At 34.2% G+C, this 18,039-nt stretch overlaps 1 protein-coding gene across 1 annotated transcript in view; it reads right to left on the bottom strand.

Moving 5' to 3' along the window:
- The window catches only part of LOC138694441 (dual specificity protein phosphatase 14), a 65,308-nt gene extending 50,662 nt beyond the window's left edge, over nucleotides 1-14,646 (bottom strand). The window contains exon 1 of the mRNA XM_069818150.1: nucleotides 14,263-14,646. Coding sequence (XP_069674251.1) covers nucleotides 14,263-14,372 — 110 coding nt within the window. The 5' untranslated portion in view covers nucleotides 14,373-14,646. The remainder of the gene's footprint in view (nucleotides 1-14,262) is intronic.
- Between the last annotated feature and the right edge of the window lie 3,393 nt (nucleotides 14,647-18,039).

The following is an 18,039-nucleotide window of genomic DNA, read 5'->3' as shown; positions in this document are numbered from 1 at the left end:
ATTCCATGCTATCTAAGGGATTTCATAAATCCACTGCCACTTTTTTCTTAGTTGATATTATACAACAATGACTAAATTATAAATTAACATCCAGAAAAATGATACATAACCAACTATTTATTTTGTAAATTTATGTGTCTCTTTTGTTATTAAATAGTCCAGATAAAATAATCCTAAATTTGTCGACTGATTAATGCAGTAAGCAAGATTCTGAATGATTTTACATACTAATAAAGTGCAAAATTTTCTGTCAAGTAACTAATGAGTGTTCCCTCTGGTATCTAAGAGTAAAATGATGTGTAAAAATCTTTGAAAGTCAACAGTCTCTCTTATCATCCTATTATGGAGAGTAATTAATTTTATCTCACCTCAGAATTAGTGATTAATTATTTTTATGAGAACAAACAAATTAGATTGAAATATTCAATCATTAATGAAATTAATTATAATAATAAATTTTTGCAAATACCACTTGTATGCTGATGAACTTCAACTGTAAGTTATATAAACATAACAAAAACTAACCTGAAGGAGACGACAGACAAATTTAATGATGACTTGACAACAATATTTTCATGGACGAAAGCATATAGACTTAAACTTAACACAGACAACTCACAGGTTATCGCATTGGGGCACGAGCTCTTGTTAAATTCGCTGTAAACTGAAAGAATTCCTAATGTAATAATGAATGGAGATATTTTAAAATATAGTAACTCAGTTAAAAATTTATGAGTAACATGATATAAATCTAAATTGGAAACTACAGGTTACACAAATCACTAAAAAGTGTTTTCGATATTCAACTCACTTAGACTGTTAAATGATATCCTCTCAGGTGCCTTCAATTTACGCTTGATAAACGCACTTGTAATACCTCAATTCGACTATTGCGACCTAAAGAAACTCTCTCATACAACGGGTCTATCGTGTGCGTTTTCATTATGTTACGAGAGGACATCGACGCCCCCGTCATAGGGGACGTGAATATTCCAGTACTATTATACGCTGACGATTTGACATTATGTTCTAAAAGTGTTAAGGGATTGCAGAAAGGACTTGACAAGCTTCAAATATACTCTAGGGACTGGGGATTGAAAGTAAATACTGAAAAGACGAAGACTATGACCTTTAAGAACGGATGTGTTTACAGTGAAACGGAGACTTGGACATACGAAGGCCGAGCACTGAACAACGTGAAAAGTTTTGTTTACTTAGAGGTAACAATGACGATGAACGGAAAATGGAATAAACATATAGACACTACAAAACATAGGGCATTGATAAAAGCGATGGAAACGCTGAAGATACGTAACAAAACCCCGGAAGTCTCTCTAAATTTATTAGATAAAGTATATAACGCGGTAGTTAGATCTACAATTACGTATGGGGCAGAAATTTGGGGTTGGGGAAGAACGGAAAAACTTAACCAGGTACAAAGCGACTTTTTAAAACGGATAGCGGGGGTGGGGAGGGGAACGGCTAACAGCGGAATCCTAAGAGAATTCGGACGCCATAGAGACTCAATAGAATGCAAGATAAAAGTTTTAAAGTACTACTTGAGGATTGTGCATGGAGATCAGTCTCTTATTAGAGCGGTCTGTTATAGGGAGCAACTCGAGAGGAGAGACCAAGTAACCTGGGCAGGTAGATTACGCAGAGGGTTGGAGGAAATAGGCATGGGATTCATAATCGGGGAAGATTGCAGGAACAAGCGAAATGTCTGGCGGAAAGTCAAGAAACGCCTAAAGGATATAGACAGGCAAATAACAGAAGGGGAATGTAGGGATAAGGTTGCTCTGGAGATCCAATCGATGATCAAAACAAATTGGGGGACCGAATTATATCTCTATGGAGGGACCAGAGAAGGTAGACTGGGTTTAATCTGGTTTCGTCTAGGAGCCTGGAGGGCACTTAAAATCGTCAACGAAGAGGGGGCGAGAATATGTTCTCTTTGCGGTAGAGGCGAGACATCACACCACATTTTGTCGGAGTGTGAAGCCACAGAAGCTCTGAGGAAACGATTCCTGTCAGAGTCCTTCATTACATCTAGCAGGGGGCACTTGGCGACATACGCTGTATTAAATAACGTTAAATCCTATGACAGTGTGGGAAAATTTATGGCTAAGGTTCGTCAGTTGAGGGGGGAATTGGCCGAGGGGGAGGGAGCCGATGGATAAGGGAAAGATTTATTAGTGTTGCAATGAGTAATATTAACATTGAGCGAATAATATAATTAGGGGATAATGTTCTTTTTTTTTTTTGTATTTACTGTGTCTTTTGCATTTTATTGCGTGTGTATGTTTTTATTTATATACTGTATTACCTTTATATTTATTATTTGGATTATTTGGTGCAGCTTCAACAAGAAATTGAATTGTTTATACTGTATATGTGTGTGTGTGTGTCACTGTGCGTGTGTTTTTCATATCTCCCTTTTATTTTATTTGTATTATTTTTGTGAAATTTGGTATAAAGTTAGATTAGTTATAACAGTGGTAATCAATGATAACGGTAGTAATAATAATAATAACTATTGTTTCACTATTTTATTATTAGTAGGTATTATTTTCGTTTTGAAGACTCAAACTGTGCATAGCTACAGCACGAATGGCCGTACGAGCTCGTGCGAAGGATCTTGTATACAATGAGTTTGTATAATTTAATATGCATCAATAAATGCACTTATCTATCTATCTATCTATCTATCTATCTATCTATCTATCTATCTATCTATCTATCTATCTATCTATCTATCAATCAATCAATCAATCAATCAATCAATCAATCAATCAATCAATCAATCAATCAATCAATCTATCTATCTATCTATCTATCTATCTATCTATCTATCTATCTATCTATCTATCTATCTATCTATCTATCTATCTATCTATCTATCTATCTATCTATCTATCTATCTATCTATCTATCTATCTATCTATCTATCTATCTATCTATCTATCTATCTATCTATCTATCTATCTATCTATCTATCTATCTATCTATCTATTTATCTGTAATGCTCGCGTCGAGATCATGTCACGTCATGCTTCCAAATGTTATCGTGGTTGCGCCTAAAGGAGCGCTGTCAGCTATACTGCCTGTCACTCTTATTCAGAATATACATTCTCTGCTCCTCAGTACCATGCTTCACGCTTCCAAAGATTGTTCATCTCAAGAGCAACTGATTTAAGTCTACTTTTAATCCTCCAACATAAAACCTCTGCATGTTCCTCATCATTTGATGTACTCCTCCGACTTTGGAATTCTCACCCGCGCGAGATCAGAGTGTGTGAGACTCTACCAACGTTTCAGAATAAACTTAGGAAGTTGTTATTAGAAAGAAACCAGACATCTTTATTATACTTTTGCTAGTATATAAGCTAGTGTTCCATATTAATCTAGTATTTTATTTTGTTCCTTAATGATTTAGTTGAATTTATTCTTATTTGTGATATTGTTTCATTAACTGTAATATGTATATATCTTGATTACATAACTTTTAACACTATATCACTTCGGAATATATATTATATGTCTTTCTCGTGGTAAATTCTATCGTGCCTGGTTAACATGTTTCGACCTGTTATGGGGCTTCTCCAGAAATGGTTGTTGCTTGTCTTGGCGCCTTTTGTTTTGTTTCCTGTGGGCGTGTGTTTGTGTAGTGTAATGTGGAGTCAAAGAGCGTGTGTGTTCTCAAATTGAGTTGTATGTTGAGAATTTCATTTCAGCAACAACCAGTTCTGAAGAAGGCTCATAACAGGTCGAAACATGTTAACCAGGTATGAAAGAATTTAACACGAGAAATACATATAGGCTAATTCATATTCCGAATATAATATGTACGTCATTTCTCTGTATTATTGTACATCGTCGTTGATGTTATGAAACCTCCTATGTGACAGTACAGAGCACAATTTTTCAGGAGGAAGAAAAAGTAATTAAACATCAATAGACCTACACTGATCTTCGATAATGTCATCATTTTAACCGACTTTTTCTACCGAATTATCTAATATTTTTGTAGGCCTATTAATATTTTATTACTTTTTCATCCTCCTGAAAGAATTATGTTCTTTACTGTCACATAGGAGATTTCATAAAATCAACAACGATATTCTATATTACGAGCAGCATAAGTTTTAAAATTGTACTGTGTTACATTGTTACTAGAATCTGTAGCATGTATCGTAGCTAATCTCATTGAATTTTAGAGGAGTGAATAACCATACTGTATATAGATTGCTATACACAAGGAAATAGTGGATGGAAATGTAGATAAATGAAAGAATAAATCGTCACAATTGACAAGTAAATTAATAAAGAAATACGAAATCGTTGTGTAAAGCAAGTTTGTCTCTTCAATTTCGATTTACTTGAAAGAATTTTAAGAAACCAGGCATCAAAGATGAGTTAAGCTAGCAATGTAACAATCCACAGTTACACGGTGGAATGATGGAAAGAGGAAGGAGAAAGAAAATGTTAGAACAAGGTAATCATAAAGAAAACGACAAATTTATTCCCAAATGTGGTAGGCAAAGCGATTTTAAGACAATCAGGGCCGTATTCATAGACATTTTTAGCGCGGGCTTTCGGTGGATGATCGGCGTTTTTCGTATTCATAAACCAGTGTTAGCGATAGGATATGATTTGAATTCTGTACAAGTAACCAGTGGATAGCCGGGGCTAGCTTAGTACGCTCGTAGCACGTGCTGCGAAATGTCTATGAATAGCACCCTACATTTTTTTTCTGCTGCTATTCACAATTACAGTATATTATACTTCCCTCACATAGATATTTAAATGAATCTTTAACTCAGAAAAGTAATTGAAATGAAACCTAATATGTAAAGGAAATATATAACTCCGATATACTATGTAGAAAGAAACGAATGGGTGACTGAAAGCCTAGATCATATATACTCAGATTGCTCGGCCTTATAGGCTCTGACGGTAACAACTTTTGTCAGATTTACTATGCTGTTATCTAGTTGTTACATAAGGAGTCACATAACTCCCATTTGAATTGCATTAGCGACTGTACTGCCATCTCGTGTTCGTTTACGGTGACATGTGGCGATCCTGGCGAGTGTGCTCTTCAAAGTGCTATCGATTTTAACATAGGGATGAGCAATCTGTTATATATATGATCTGGGCTGAAAGTCATTCATAAGAACATATTTATTTAATCAGAGATAATATTTTGAAAACATATAAAATCGATTATAAATGAAAGGTTAAAGAGTCTGGTAAGAATATTTTCTCATCAATAATATTATGCAAGTGGTGATGACAGAAAAAATAATGCGCCATAACGCCGTGCTTAAATATCTACACCTGATGAGTCTTCAGAGGTCCAGTATGTTGGAAATGCAAAAGAGAGTAGAGTACTTCAATGCTGGTGAAATGCTTTGGAAAAATTAAGGCAATTTATGGACCCAGATAAGAGGATTCGGAAAAGTTGAGAACCATCTGGTCCTTTATGGAAAAATTAAGCTCCTTGAGTAATAATTATCCATTGGTGGAGGAGAATGTATTAATTGTAATTTTAATTAATTGTAATTTGAATTTTAATTGTGTTCTTGATATTATAGCTGTAATATCCTAGTAGAGGTGATGAAACGTCCTGATGACATTATCCCTACCAGGTTAAATAAATAAACACTGCTACTGAAAAAACGCAGTGTTCACTTTGAGGAATAGGTGCAAAGGGACTCGCTACGCAACTGACATTGCCTACATATAGGAACAATGAGCAAAAATTGCAATTATGAGAAATTAGACTGCTAAAGTGCGATAACATCAACGGGACAAACTTAATTTTAGAAGACATATTAGAACATAAAATTTACACAATATCACTTTAAAAACAATACTAAAGCATGAAAGAGAAGTTTGAATTACAAAGGAAAGAGATAACTAAAAACTGAGAGCCGCAATTAAGAATTCCATAAAATTACTATTCGGGAAAATCAGATGGAGGGAATCATCGTGCTGACCACACGTCACTTCTGTACCTCTGTCGCAGCATGTGGACGTGAGGCAACAATCTTCTGATCGCCCTTGGCCGTCATGGGCTGTAGCTTCATGGACGGATAGACTCTTGAGGTTCATAAGTATGGATAGAAAATAAGTGGTGTTATAAGAGAATAAAATAAGAAATAATGTGAGGCTTGAAATCTTGCCAGGAGATAAGGACACAATTATTACAAAAAACCAACAATAATATTTCCAAAATTGGTACTATTGGGATATAGAGTAAGAAGCGAAAGAAATTCTCAACTACTTAAATATATAGATGACCGGCGTAACCCAACCGCTCTGTTAAGCCTTGATGCAACAGATCTTGTGACCTAATCTGCATTTTATTTATGGCGTGATGAACAATGATGATGCCGGTGAAGATTTTCTAGAAGAAGTCACTTATTTTATTGTAACTCTTGTCAAGTCTCTATTACTGCATATCTCCAAATAAGAAGAGTTGTATTATTCACTATATTTCATCCGGCAGGTTGCAAGGACATCATATCTGACCACTATTTGAGTGGAATACTCATTGTGAAGATAATACAGAGAAGTTTATTGTTTATTGTTTATTTCTAGTAAAATAACATGCAAAAAATACAATCTTAATTCTTCCCTGAAGGAGTAAAAACTCTTGTTCAGGGAGTTGTCTAAACACATATTTAACACAAATAAAGATAATTATTTGACACAAAGTCGGTCAAGAAAAAAATTATAGGAATAAATTAACTTTAAAAATACTATTTCAATTTTAACAATTTAACTCATACAAATACATATACATATTAAATCAATATATATATATATATATATATATATATATAAATTTAAATATAAATAATTTAAAAATTAAATTCCTAACGCTATTTTTGAAATTTCTGATACTAAAACTTTCCAAATTTGGGTATTTTCAATTATTTTATTATATAGGCTAACCTTGGACCAAAGTAGGTACCATGGGTAAGAGCTGTGTTTGTGAAACACTTTAGTTCCTCTAGTCATATAAAATCATATCTTTCAGTTCCATATTTATGAATAATAATAATAATAATAATAATAATAATAATAATTATTATTATTATTATTATTATTATTAATTATTATCTGTACTGTATTCACTCATGGGAATGCGAGGTACTTGAACTTACTCGCATGTTTGTTAGTCAAATGTGTCATTGTCAAGGAGAGAGAGTTCACGGTATGGATCCATTCTCTTGAATGATTTCCAACGTCTGGTCTATATCAGAGAAAGTGTACTCATAGCGCGCTCAAGTAAGACGTCTATTTCAACATTCGAGGTGCAAAAATACACCAACCATTTAAGTTACGTGAGTAAATATGTGCATGTGTTTTGTTGTTTGTAAGCACATATTTAATATATAACCAATTTTATTACATAAAGTGAATTAGTTTATTAATTTGGTTATCTATTTTTAGAAAAACACTGTATTTCTTGCATCGTAGGTAGTGTGTTGAAATGAAATTCGATCCACGAGATATTTTATATTCAAATATATCTTACTTTTCGTCAACTACCAATAAAATTATTAATAATAATAATAATAATAATAATAATAATAATAATAATAATAATAATAAATTCTAAGCATGAAATTGCTAATTGCAACAATATTGTAATAAAAAACAGCACACTTATGGAAATATTAAAAATATGTTGATCATGCAATTTTTGGAGTTGAAAGGAATACATACAGACACACATACGCTACATACATACAGTACATTGCATTACAATACATACCATACATACATAACAATACAAACATACACATACATACATACACACATACTTACATACATACATACATACATACATACATACATACATACATACATACATACATACAGTCACACATACACACATTCATACACACATTCATACATACATACATACATACATACATACATACATACATACATACATACATACATATTTTTGTTTTTAAAATTCCTTTAAAAAGTGTGAAAACTGCTCGACGCCTTGCAGACTCCGCAACCTGCACAACAGCAAGTTAAGCAAATTTCCGAGTTCTTTATTGCCAATCGTCAGGAACTGGAGGAAAATTCGAAAGTAAATACGCATATCCTAACCGTCTTGTATCGGGACTTGACAACGCCGTATCGAATATATGTACAATAGTTGTTAAGGCATGTAATTCACAGCACCAGCTGCCTCGTTATTTGTTTATGGCTATTTCAATTTTGCATTAATGTAGGTAAAATACAAACATTACACGACAATATTAAGAAAAGTTGGAAGCGAATACAAGGAAACAAAAAAGACGAAAGAAAAGAAAGGTATATGAAGAGAAGAAGAAGGAAGGAGGAAGAAAAGGAAAAAAGAAAGATTAAAAGTAAAGTAGAATTAATGAGTAAAAATAAAGATAGAAGTGAAAGCAGGAGAAAGGAAAGGAAAAGAAAAAAGAAAGGGAAGAATCAAAATGACTAATAAGAATGAAGAGAAAATGAGAGGGAGGAAGAAAATACTGAAATAACTAAACGAATGTATTAAAGAGAAAAGAAAGATAGATTGAAGTAATTAAATGAATGTCTTAAAGAGAAAAGGGAAAGAAAGGGCAAAGTACAAGGCAAGACAAAAGAAAGAAAACAAATGGAGTGCAAAAATGTGATACGATATTGTGGATGTATATTTTTTTAATTATTATATAGATCGGTAGGCCTACGATTTTTCTGTTCTTTCCCAGACGGGCTCCTCTGTATCTTCGAATATATCACGGCCACTACGATGCACTCGTAAAGAACTTACAATAACATTCTATACAGTACTATCTTTGCTACTGAGAGCTGTGCTCAGAGGGATGCTGAAATACAGAGAAACTCCAGCAGGGAAAATAGAAGCGACTGCGGAATCAACCGCCGCGATAATTTTGACGTGAAGTCATTTCCTAACGCCGTGGAATTAAAGGAGACTGACTCATCCTCATCTGCCTCGCTTGTCGTCAACTTTCTCGACGAAGGACTACTTGTTAATTTAATATCGACGAGTGAGAATAGAATTTGTAGTGTATACTGTAAAAATGATAGAATGCTGTATTCCTGTTGTGGAAACAACTGCATTTGCGGTTGGTGTATACGGTAAAAACGAAAGAATGCTGTATTACTGTTGTGGAAACAACGTCATTTGCGGTGGGTGTATTCTGTAAAAATGAAATAATGTTGTATTACTGTTGTGGAAACAACTGGATTTGCGGTGGGTGTATTAATACTGTAAAAAATGAAAGAATGCTGTATTCCTGTTGTGGAAACAACTTCATTTGGAATGGGTGTATAAACTGTAAAAAGGAAAGAGTGCTGTATTCCTGTTGTAGAAACAACTTCATTTGCGGTGGGTGTATACTGTAAAAATTAAAGAGTGCTGTATTCCTGTTGCGAAAACAACTGCATTTGCAGTGGGTGTATACTGTAAAAATGAAAGACTGCTGTATTCTTGTTGTAGAAAGAACTTCATTTGTGGTGTATACTCTAAAAGTGAAAGAGTGCTGTATTCCTGTTGTAGAAACAACTTCATTTGTGGTGGGTGTATACTGTAAAAATGAAAGAGTGCTGTATTCCTTTTGTAGAAACAACTTCATTTGCGGTGAATGTATACTGTAAAAATGAAAGAGTGCTGTATTCCTGTTGTAGAAACAACTTCATTTGCGGTGGGTGTATACTGTAAAAATGAAAGAGTGCTGTATTCCTTTTGTAGAAACAACTTCATTTGCGGTGAATGTATACTGTAAAAATGAAAGAGTGCTGTATTCCTTTTGTAGAAACAACTTCATTTGCGGTGAATGTATACTGTAAAAATGAAAGAGTGCTGTATTCCTGTTGTAGAAACAACTTCATTTGCGGGGTCCTTTAGGTTAAATACATTATTTTATAACTCTCTTCACATTCGTATTAGAGATGTCATTTTTTCAGTTAAGTTTAATAATGAAAAGTGTACGTGTATAAAAGTCATTAAATATACAAAGATGTTAACATTCCGTGAAGTCTTAAAAATGCTTATCGTTCAGAATGGCCGATACGGTCCTTTTAGTGTTAAAATAGTACTGTTTTATGAAAAAATGTATAGCTAGCAATTAATCACATTATATGTTCCAGTAAAATATGTTGTTTTAAATTTAGTTTTATAGACGCTTCATAGAAACTCCTCTGCAAACCCTGCTTATTGTACAATGAAATCATCATTATCTGCTAAACTAATTGAACGAATCTATTGGCAATTTGGGTTCTAATAGAAAAGAATATACGCTTGCAAACTTACATGAAAAAGATTTACATTACTCAAGGTTACTGAGATACCTAATTTTCTAATTTTTTTTCAATATCTACAGTTATGCACTTCGCAGGTTTCGAACGGAACCCCACTTCTATATTCTGCTGGTGTTGAATTTTATAGTAATTTAATAAGATATGTCGAGTTTCGAATTCTATTCTCCAGCCTGCAAAAATTTAAGATTCAGTTTGTTAGTTTCACTTCAAAAACAGAGAGGGAATAAGAAAGAGAGATATTTCAGAATACAAAGAATTGGCCAACTGAGAGACTGTCTTCTGCTTGTTTCTATCGCCTAGTTCTTAGGGGATATTATGTATGCGTTATAATTTATGGCCTGTAACATAAATCGCGTTTTACTACTCGTAAGATCACAAATGTAGGCTACTTTAGTGCCGTGAATCATATTACAGACGGACTAATACAGTCGTTGCCCGTACAATATATCGTTTTAATGGCGGTTTGGAGTATTTTAATTATGACTAATACTTAAGTTACTGTGTCTATTAATATAATGACTGAAATAAATTATGCACTCTATATACCTAACTCGTAAAATAGTTCAAAGTTTTATATACACGTTAATACAATGTTGAAATTCTATATTATTTAAGTTTCTTTCCCAGGAATTTTATCCTTATCGGAGTTGAACCTTCTGTTTCCCAAGCAGACCACATTGATTTATGACGGGAGTTACATGAAGTGGAGTATGCATAACGATACAATACCGGTACGTTAAACAAATATCTGTACTCTAGACGAACTTCGAATGCTGTTTTCACGCAACATCAAAGATGTACGTCATTTAGTCATTATAAACATGTTAGCTTCTTTAAATCACCGTTTGTGAATCGAGAGGAAGTTACAAATACACGATATGAGGATGGTAAACTTGAGATTATCTCATTCTCAAATTAATTGAGTGTATCTCACGTCTTGTGTTGACCTGTAATGTTTTAAAAATGCCCGTGTACCATGCCGTACAAATGATCATATTGCTACTGCGAAAGTCTAGTGTTAGGAATCTAAACAAATGTGTACAGCGGCAAAAAAAAGCAGTTAATATCTTGTGACAACTTGATAATAATAATGATGATGATTATTATTACTACTTAAGGAACCCGGAGGTTCATAGCAGCCCTCACATAAGTCCGCCATCGGTTCCTATCCTAAGCAAGATTAATCCAGTCACTACAGTCATCTACAGTCATATCCCAGCTCCCTCAAATATATTTTTATATTATTCTCCCATCTACGTCTCGTTCTCCCCAAAGGTCTTTTTCCCTCCAGCCTCCCAACTAACACTCTATATGAATTTCTGGATTCGCCCATACGTGCTACACGCCCTGCCCATCACAAACGTCTGAATTTAATGTTCCTAATTATGTCAGGTGAAGAATATATTACGAGCAATTCTGCGTTGTGTAACTTTCTCCAGTCTCCTGTAACTTAATCCCTCTTAGCTCCAAATATTTACCTAAGCACCTTATTCCCAAAAGTCCTTAACCTCTGTTCCTCTCTCAAAGTGAGAGTCCTAGTTTCACAACAATACAGAACAACCGGTAATATAACTGTTTTATGAATTCTTTTAGCTTTTTTGAGAGCAGACTGTATGTCAAAAGCTTCTGAAGCGAATAATAACAGGAATTTCCCATAATTATTCTGTATTTAATTTCTTCCCGAGTGTCATTTATATTTGTTACTGTTGCCTCAAGTTATTTCAATTTTTCCACCTTTTCTAAGGATAAATTTCGAATTTTTATATTTCCATTTCGTACAATATTCTGGTCACGAGACATAATCATATGCCTTGTCTTTTTGGGATTTACTTCCAAACCTATCTCTTCACTTGCTTCAAGTAAAATTCCCGTATTTTCCCTAATACAGTAGTTTGTGGATTTTCTCCTAACTCACGCCATCCACATAGACAAGCAGTTTATGTAACCCATTCAATGATAATGATGATGATGATGATGATAATAATAATAATAATAATAATAATAATAATAATAATAATAATAATAATGATAATAAAGGAAAGTTCCAGCGAAAATATTTTCAAAATGGACGAAGATAATATAGGTATTAGCTTTTGTATGAGGGAGCAAAATAAAATAATCTTTCACCACAACTTTCAGATTATACGTATAATAAATACACACCGAAGTAAACTGAAACTTAGATATGAACTGCCACTCTCGAAATTGTATTTATGGCAACATAACTCCTTGAAGGTAGGAATATAACATGAAATTGAAATGTTTTATATCATATTGAATAAACATTGTTTATCAAATAAATCCCGACTTTGTGCCAGTCCATGGGAGTGCTGTACACCATGTTCAAAAGAAAATAACTTATGATAATCATTCATTCATTCATTCATTCATTCATTCATTCATTCATTCATTCATTCATTCATTCATTCATTCATTCATTCATTCATTCATTCATTCATTCAGTGTTCTGCCCAAGGGCAGGTCTTTCACTGCAAACCTAGCTTTCTCCAATCGTCCCTATTTTCTATCTTCCTCTTTGTCTCCTTATAGTTATCCATGTATCTTAATGTCGTCTATGATAATAATTATTATAATAAATAATTATAGCAATAACTTCACGCAGCGATTTAGGCGATTGCATTAAAACAAAGATAACTTACTGAATTTCTAGATAATTTAATATAAATCAATCTATTCATCAAACATTTATAAATGTACTTTTCATAATTGTTAACACGTTAAGAAATGTAATCATAATGATTTAGCATTGACTTTCAGAAACTGTACACTTGTTCTGTTACGTTAAAATTATTGCGAAGATAGATACTCATTAGTAGTGGGACTGCTTTATTACGCGAAAGAATAGCAAAAGGCGTAAGGCTTAACACAACCCAGGGCTAGCACAAGACAAAGAACACACCCATTTCAATTTCTGAGGGAGATAATCTTCACTTCTGTATATAAAATCGAACATGGGCCCGCTGAATTAGTAGTCATTAACACTACCAGTTTAGTACAGATTTAATTCTAGTGTTGTAAAGAACAATTGAATAATCTCTTAAACTTATCAGGAAGAAAGAAAAGAATTGGCTTGGTCAATGGCTGAAAAGAAACTGCCTACTAAAGGATGCATTGGTAGGAATGGTGAACGGATGAAACGTTCGAGGCAGAAGAAGATATAAGATGATAGACAACATTAAGATATATATGGACCGTATGCGGATACTAAGAGGAATTCGGTAAAGAGGGAAAATTGGAGAAGACTTGGTTTGCAGCAAAGAACTTTTCCTTGAGCAGAAAAGTACGGATAAAAATTAATGTACTGTTTAAAAGAAGAAAAGTGCTATTTGTATATAGTAATGCTGTACGGTAAGTTACTGTTCAGGAATTGCAATTCAGATTAGACACGAAGCATTTAAATGTGAATCTGTCAGAATTTTTGCAAGGCAACAGAGAAAACAACATCTACATTACAATAAAAAGAATGCTCATGAAGTTTTTACATTGTTATAAATAATGTGACATTCTTAATCATTAAAAATACACAAATCTGTACGTGTTGACTCTCGGTTTCTAATAAAAACGAACTCAAACTTATCTACCCAAAAACAAGTATTCGAGGAAAATGTTATCAACAACTGCTTTGCCTACTTGTTTTCCTACCAGTTTATTTGATTTTCACTACATTATCGCTAAATCAGTTCATTAATGTTAAATTAATAATATTATTCATAATTACAATTTCCATATTCACATATTCAAATAAAATGTGCTCTCCTGATTTAGGCAAAAATTAAATTCAGCACGACTTTATTTAGAGTTTCCTACAGAAAACTACAAATTGCACACAATTTCAATAATTGAAATTTACTTCTGGGATCATTAAACGAAGAAATAATGCTAGCATACATTTTTTTATTTTTTTTGGAGACATACCTTTCTAGTGAAACATCCCGAATATTTTCACCAGCTAAAATAGGCTTCTCCTTTGGAATGATTCTTTCTTCTTCGAATTTTGAAACGTCCTCTTCATGTAGAACCTTCATTTTGTTTATTATGGAATGTTGAAACGAACAAGCACTTAAATAATACGATATTCTACAGCGATTTTCTGTCACAGTTTTTCTTAGTCCAATCCACTTAATCTACATGCACTTCATTTTAACATGAATCAGCGCACATGAGAGCAGACTCAAATGAAAGCGCGTTGCCCCTCTTCCTACATGACGAGACTGAAACAGAAGACTATCAGCTAGCGGCGGTGTGCGCACAGCGATGCTCTCTTTAGCACGGTGCTGACGCATCTGTAACGGACGCGTTTCAGGCATTCGCTATTCATTGCTCACCTGTTTTGGGGGATTCCTTTTCTCTGCGCATGCTCAGAGCTAAGGTAAACATCATTAACGGCTATAGCGATTGTTATTTTTGTCTTTCCCCACTGCGTGGTGGAATTTTAATAACGGAGGCGGCTTATATTTTTAAGGAGACGACAAATTAATTATTGAGTAATTGAATTGCACAAATATCGTACGATACAAAGCCACAAGCAACAACTTATTCAGTTCTAACGGACATTCTTGGGTATTCCAAGATTAGAACACGGGGTTTGTGCGTCATACAGGTAGAGCAGGAGGCGTGGAGGCTTGCAAAGAACGCAGTTTAATATATTCTAATATTAAATTATTCTAAATATAGCTCCACTAAACTCGGCAACAAAACAATTTATTTTAAACGTATATTTTCACCTTCACTCCGTTATTTGTCTTCATCGAGTAGGAAGCTCTTCATATGATTATAAATTTGCCTACAATTTTGTCACCGATGACTAGCGTTCATTGGCTAATCATAATTAATCACTATGACAACTGCAATAATTAAGCTAATTATGGTAATATAATACTACAACAACAACTACTACTATTAACAATAGTACGGAGTAATATTATTAGAAAAATGTTTTATCATCACGACCGAGTAAAGCCTAATTAGTATATACAGGGTGATTCATGAAATTTACCGCCATTTACGGGCTTATTTCCAAAGACATTCCGATCAAAAAATGTCATATAAACATGCGTTCTAATCTCAATATTTTCAGAGTTAAAATAATTTGAAGTTGTTAGTAAAATACCTTTTGTATTTAGTTTCAAGGGCAAAAGAATATTACAAATAGAGAATTAACTATTCAGAAGTATCATTTCTTTAATTGGCTGATATTCTGAAGCTAAAAATGTGTTGTTAATTGCTTTGTACAGATTTTGTTTTTTTTTTTTTTTTGTTTTTTTTTTCTTCAATTTTTTAACTAAAAATTACATTTCTTACGCACTTATCACAAAATTGTGACAAATCATACGACTTTAGGAACTTCATTATTTACAGTTTAATTATGCATCCTAATGTAGTCTTGAAGAATTTACAAGAATGGCGTGATTTGTAACAATTGTTGTGATAGATGCGTAAGAAAAATGTAATTTTGTAGTTAAAAATCTAAAAATATTCTGTACGATCCAACTATGGAATTCGCAACACATTTTTAGCTTTAGAATATTAGCTAATTAAAGAAATAATACTCCTGAATAGTTCATTCTTTATCTGTAATATCCTTTTATCCTTAAAAATAAAGAATAATGGTATTTTACTAACAACTACTAATTAATGTAACTCTGAAACTACTGAGATTAGGACACATGTTTATATGACATTTTTCTCAGAATGTCTTCGGAAATGAGCTCCGTAAGTGGCGGTAAATCCTCGTGAATCATCCTGTATATACATATATAGACACACACATATATGTATGTATGTATGTATGTATGTATGTATGTAGGTATTGTGACAGCCGGGATACGATCTCACGACCGGCAGAAGGAGGGCAAGGACGGCCGTGGCTCGGCGCGGCAAATGAAGTAGCGCGCGCATCTGCTTCCTGGGGCATGTGTTGTGGCGTAGAGAGGAGAGGAGAGACAGCGACCGCGGCAGTGAGGGGAGAAATCCAGAGAATTCGAGAGGTGCCATCTTCTAGGCATCTGTCGATTGATCGCGAAATCGTACTCTCCAGGAACTATGGTTTAGTTATAAATACGACACGCGAGTGAACTTGAGCAGTCAGTTAGTTGCAGTCGTTGCTAGTTTTGGACAGCAAGGCAGTCTTGTGTAGAAGTGAAGCCAGCTTCGAGACCGGAGTTCGACTTGAGTTGTGTCCGTAACTGTGGGAGCCGGAAGTCCTGAGTTTGAGTGCAGTAGACCGCAGTTGGGGGACCTGAGTTCGAAGTTCAGTGGATTGCCTCTGAAGGTCTAGGGTTCGAGATACTGTGAACTCGAGTGACTGAGCTAGAAGAACTAGCCAAGGCAAACGAACTGTGAATTGAGAACTGACAGTTCTGATTTGTAAATAGTGCTCTGTGAATATTAGTTAAGATTACCGATACATTGTTCTCATTAATCTAAGTAAATTGTCATCGTCGTCTGTGGAGTGCAATAACGAATACGGTGTTACTATGTGGAGTGGAAATCCCATTGTTGACGGGAGTGTTTACATTCAATTATAGAAAGTGATTATTGTTCTTTTAAATAAAAATTACATTCTTGTTTTGAATAAAAGCTATAGTATGTAAATTTTTCAATCCCATATTAGACAAATACTTGCGGGACTACCCTCACGTGCACCTAAGACGGATGACGAACCATATAGATTAGGTTAGATTTGAATCCACAATACAGTTTCATAGCAAAAGAGTATTTATTAGTGAAACAAACTTTGAAAATGTTTCTTCCATACTATGAAGTGATTATTATGAGTAGGGTGCGAATTGAGGTGGAGTATGCCAGGGATTGCCTCCTCCTGGAGAGTCTTGTGTTCCCTGCTGAAAAAGTATTAATTTGTCCCTGCCAGAGACAACAGTTATTCACTTCAGATTCCTAATATACTATACATAGTCTTTCATAAGTCCTAGAAACATTTTTGAAAATCACCACAAATAATTCTTACGCCGATTGAGAGAGGAACTCTGCAATTTTTTAAGGAAAAGCCCTCTTTCATAGTTGTCATAGTTTTCCGCAATTTGCCGCTAGCGTTCAGTAAACGTAAGCAGTCATTTGGTGTGTTGTAGTTTCTGCTCAAGAACTTCTTCCATTATGACTGTACAGAGATGTTTTCGAGCAGAATTCCAGAAAGCAGCATCTGTTTTCAACAATATCAAGAAATTATATCAGGAATTCCAGATTTACATAAACATGTTGGAAAACTGTCTGATGCCTCAGCTGAATGAAGACAAGGGTAATGATTACATTTTTCAACAAGGCGGCTGTCTGGCTCATTACCACAAACACGTGCGAGAGTATCTCAATCAAAATTTTCCATAAAGGATAGGATGGACAGAACAAGAAGACGATGCGTTAATGTAGTGGCCATCCCGGTCCCCGGATTTAACCCCGTGACTTTTTCTTGTTGGGGTTTGTGAAGGATATTGCCTTTGTGCCGCTGCTCCCCACTAATCCTCAACTGTATTACCATTGCTTTGGCTTTGGTCGACTGTGATATGCTGACATGCACGTGGGATTATTATGGATTATCACTTTTCACATATATGTCTGTCATATCAGCAGAGGTGAAAAGATTAAGCATCTGTAAAATACGTAAAAAAACTTAATGAGTTTGTCTCCATTTCAGTACAATAAAATTTGGTATTCGTTGCATAGTTTATTTTGTGGTGA

Source organism: Periplaneta americana, chromosome 2, assembly GCF_040183065.1.
Source record: "Periplaneta americana isolate PAMFEO1 chromosome 2, P.americana_PAMFEO1_priV1, whole genome shotgun sequence".
NCBI lineage: Eukaryota > Metazoa > Arthropoda > Insecta > Blattodea > Blattidae > Periplaneta > Periplaneta americana.
Note: the sequence above shows the minus strand (reverse complement) of the source record. Positions and strands in the feature narration are given on the sequence as shown.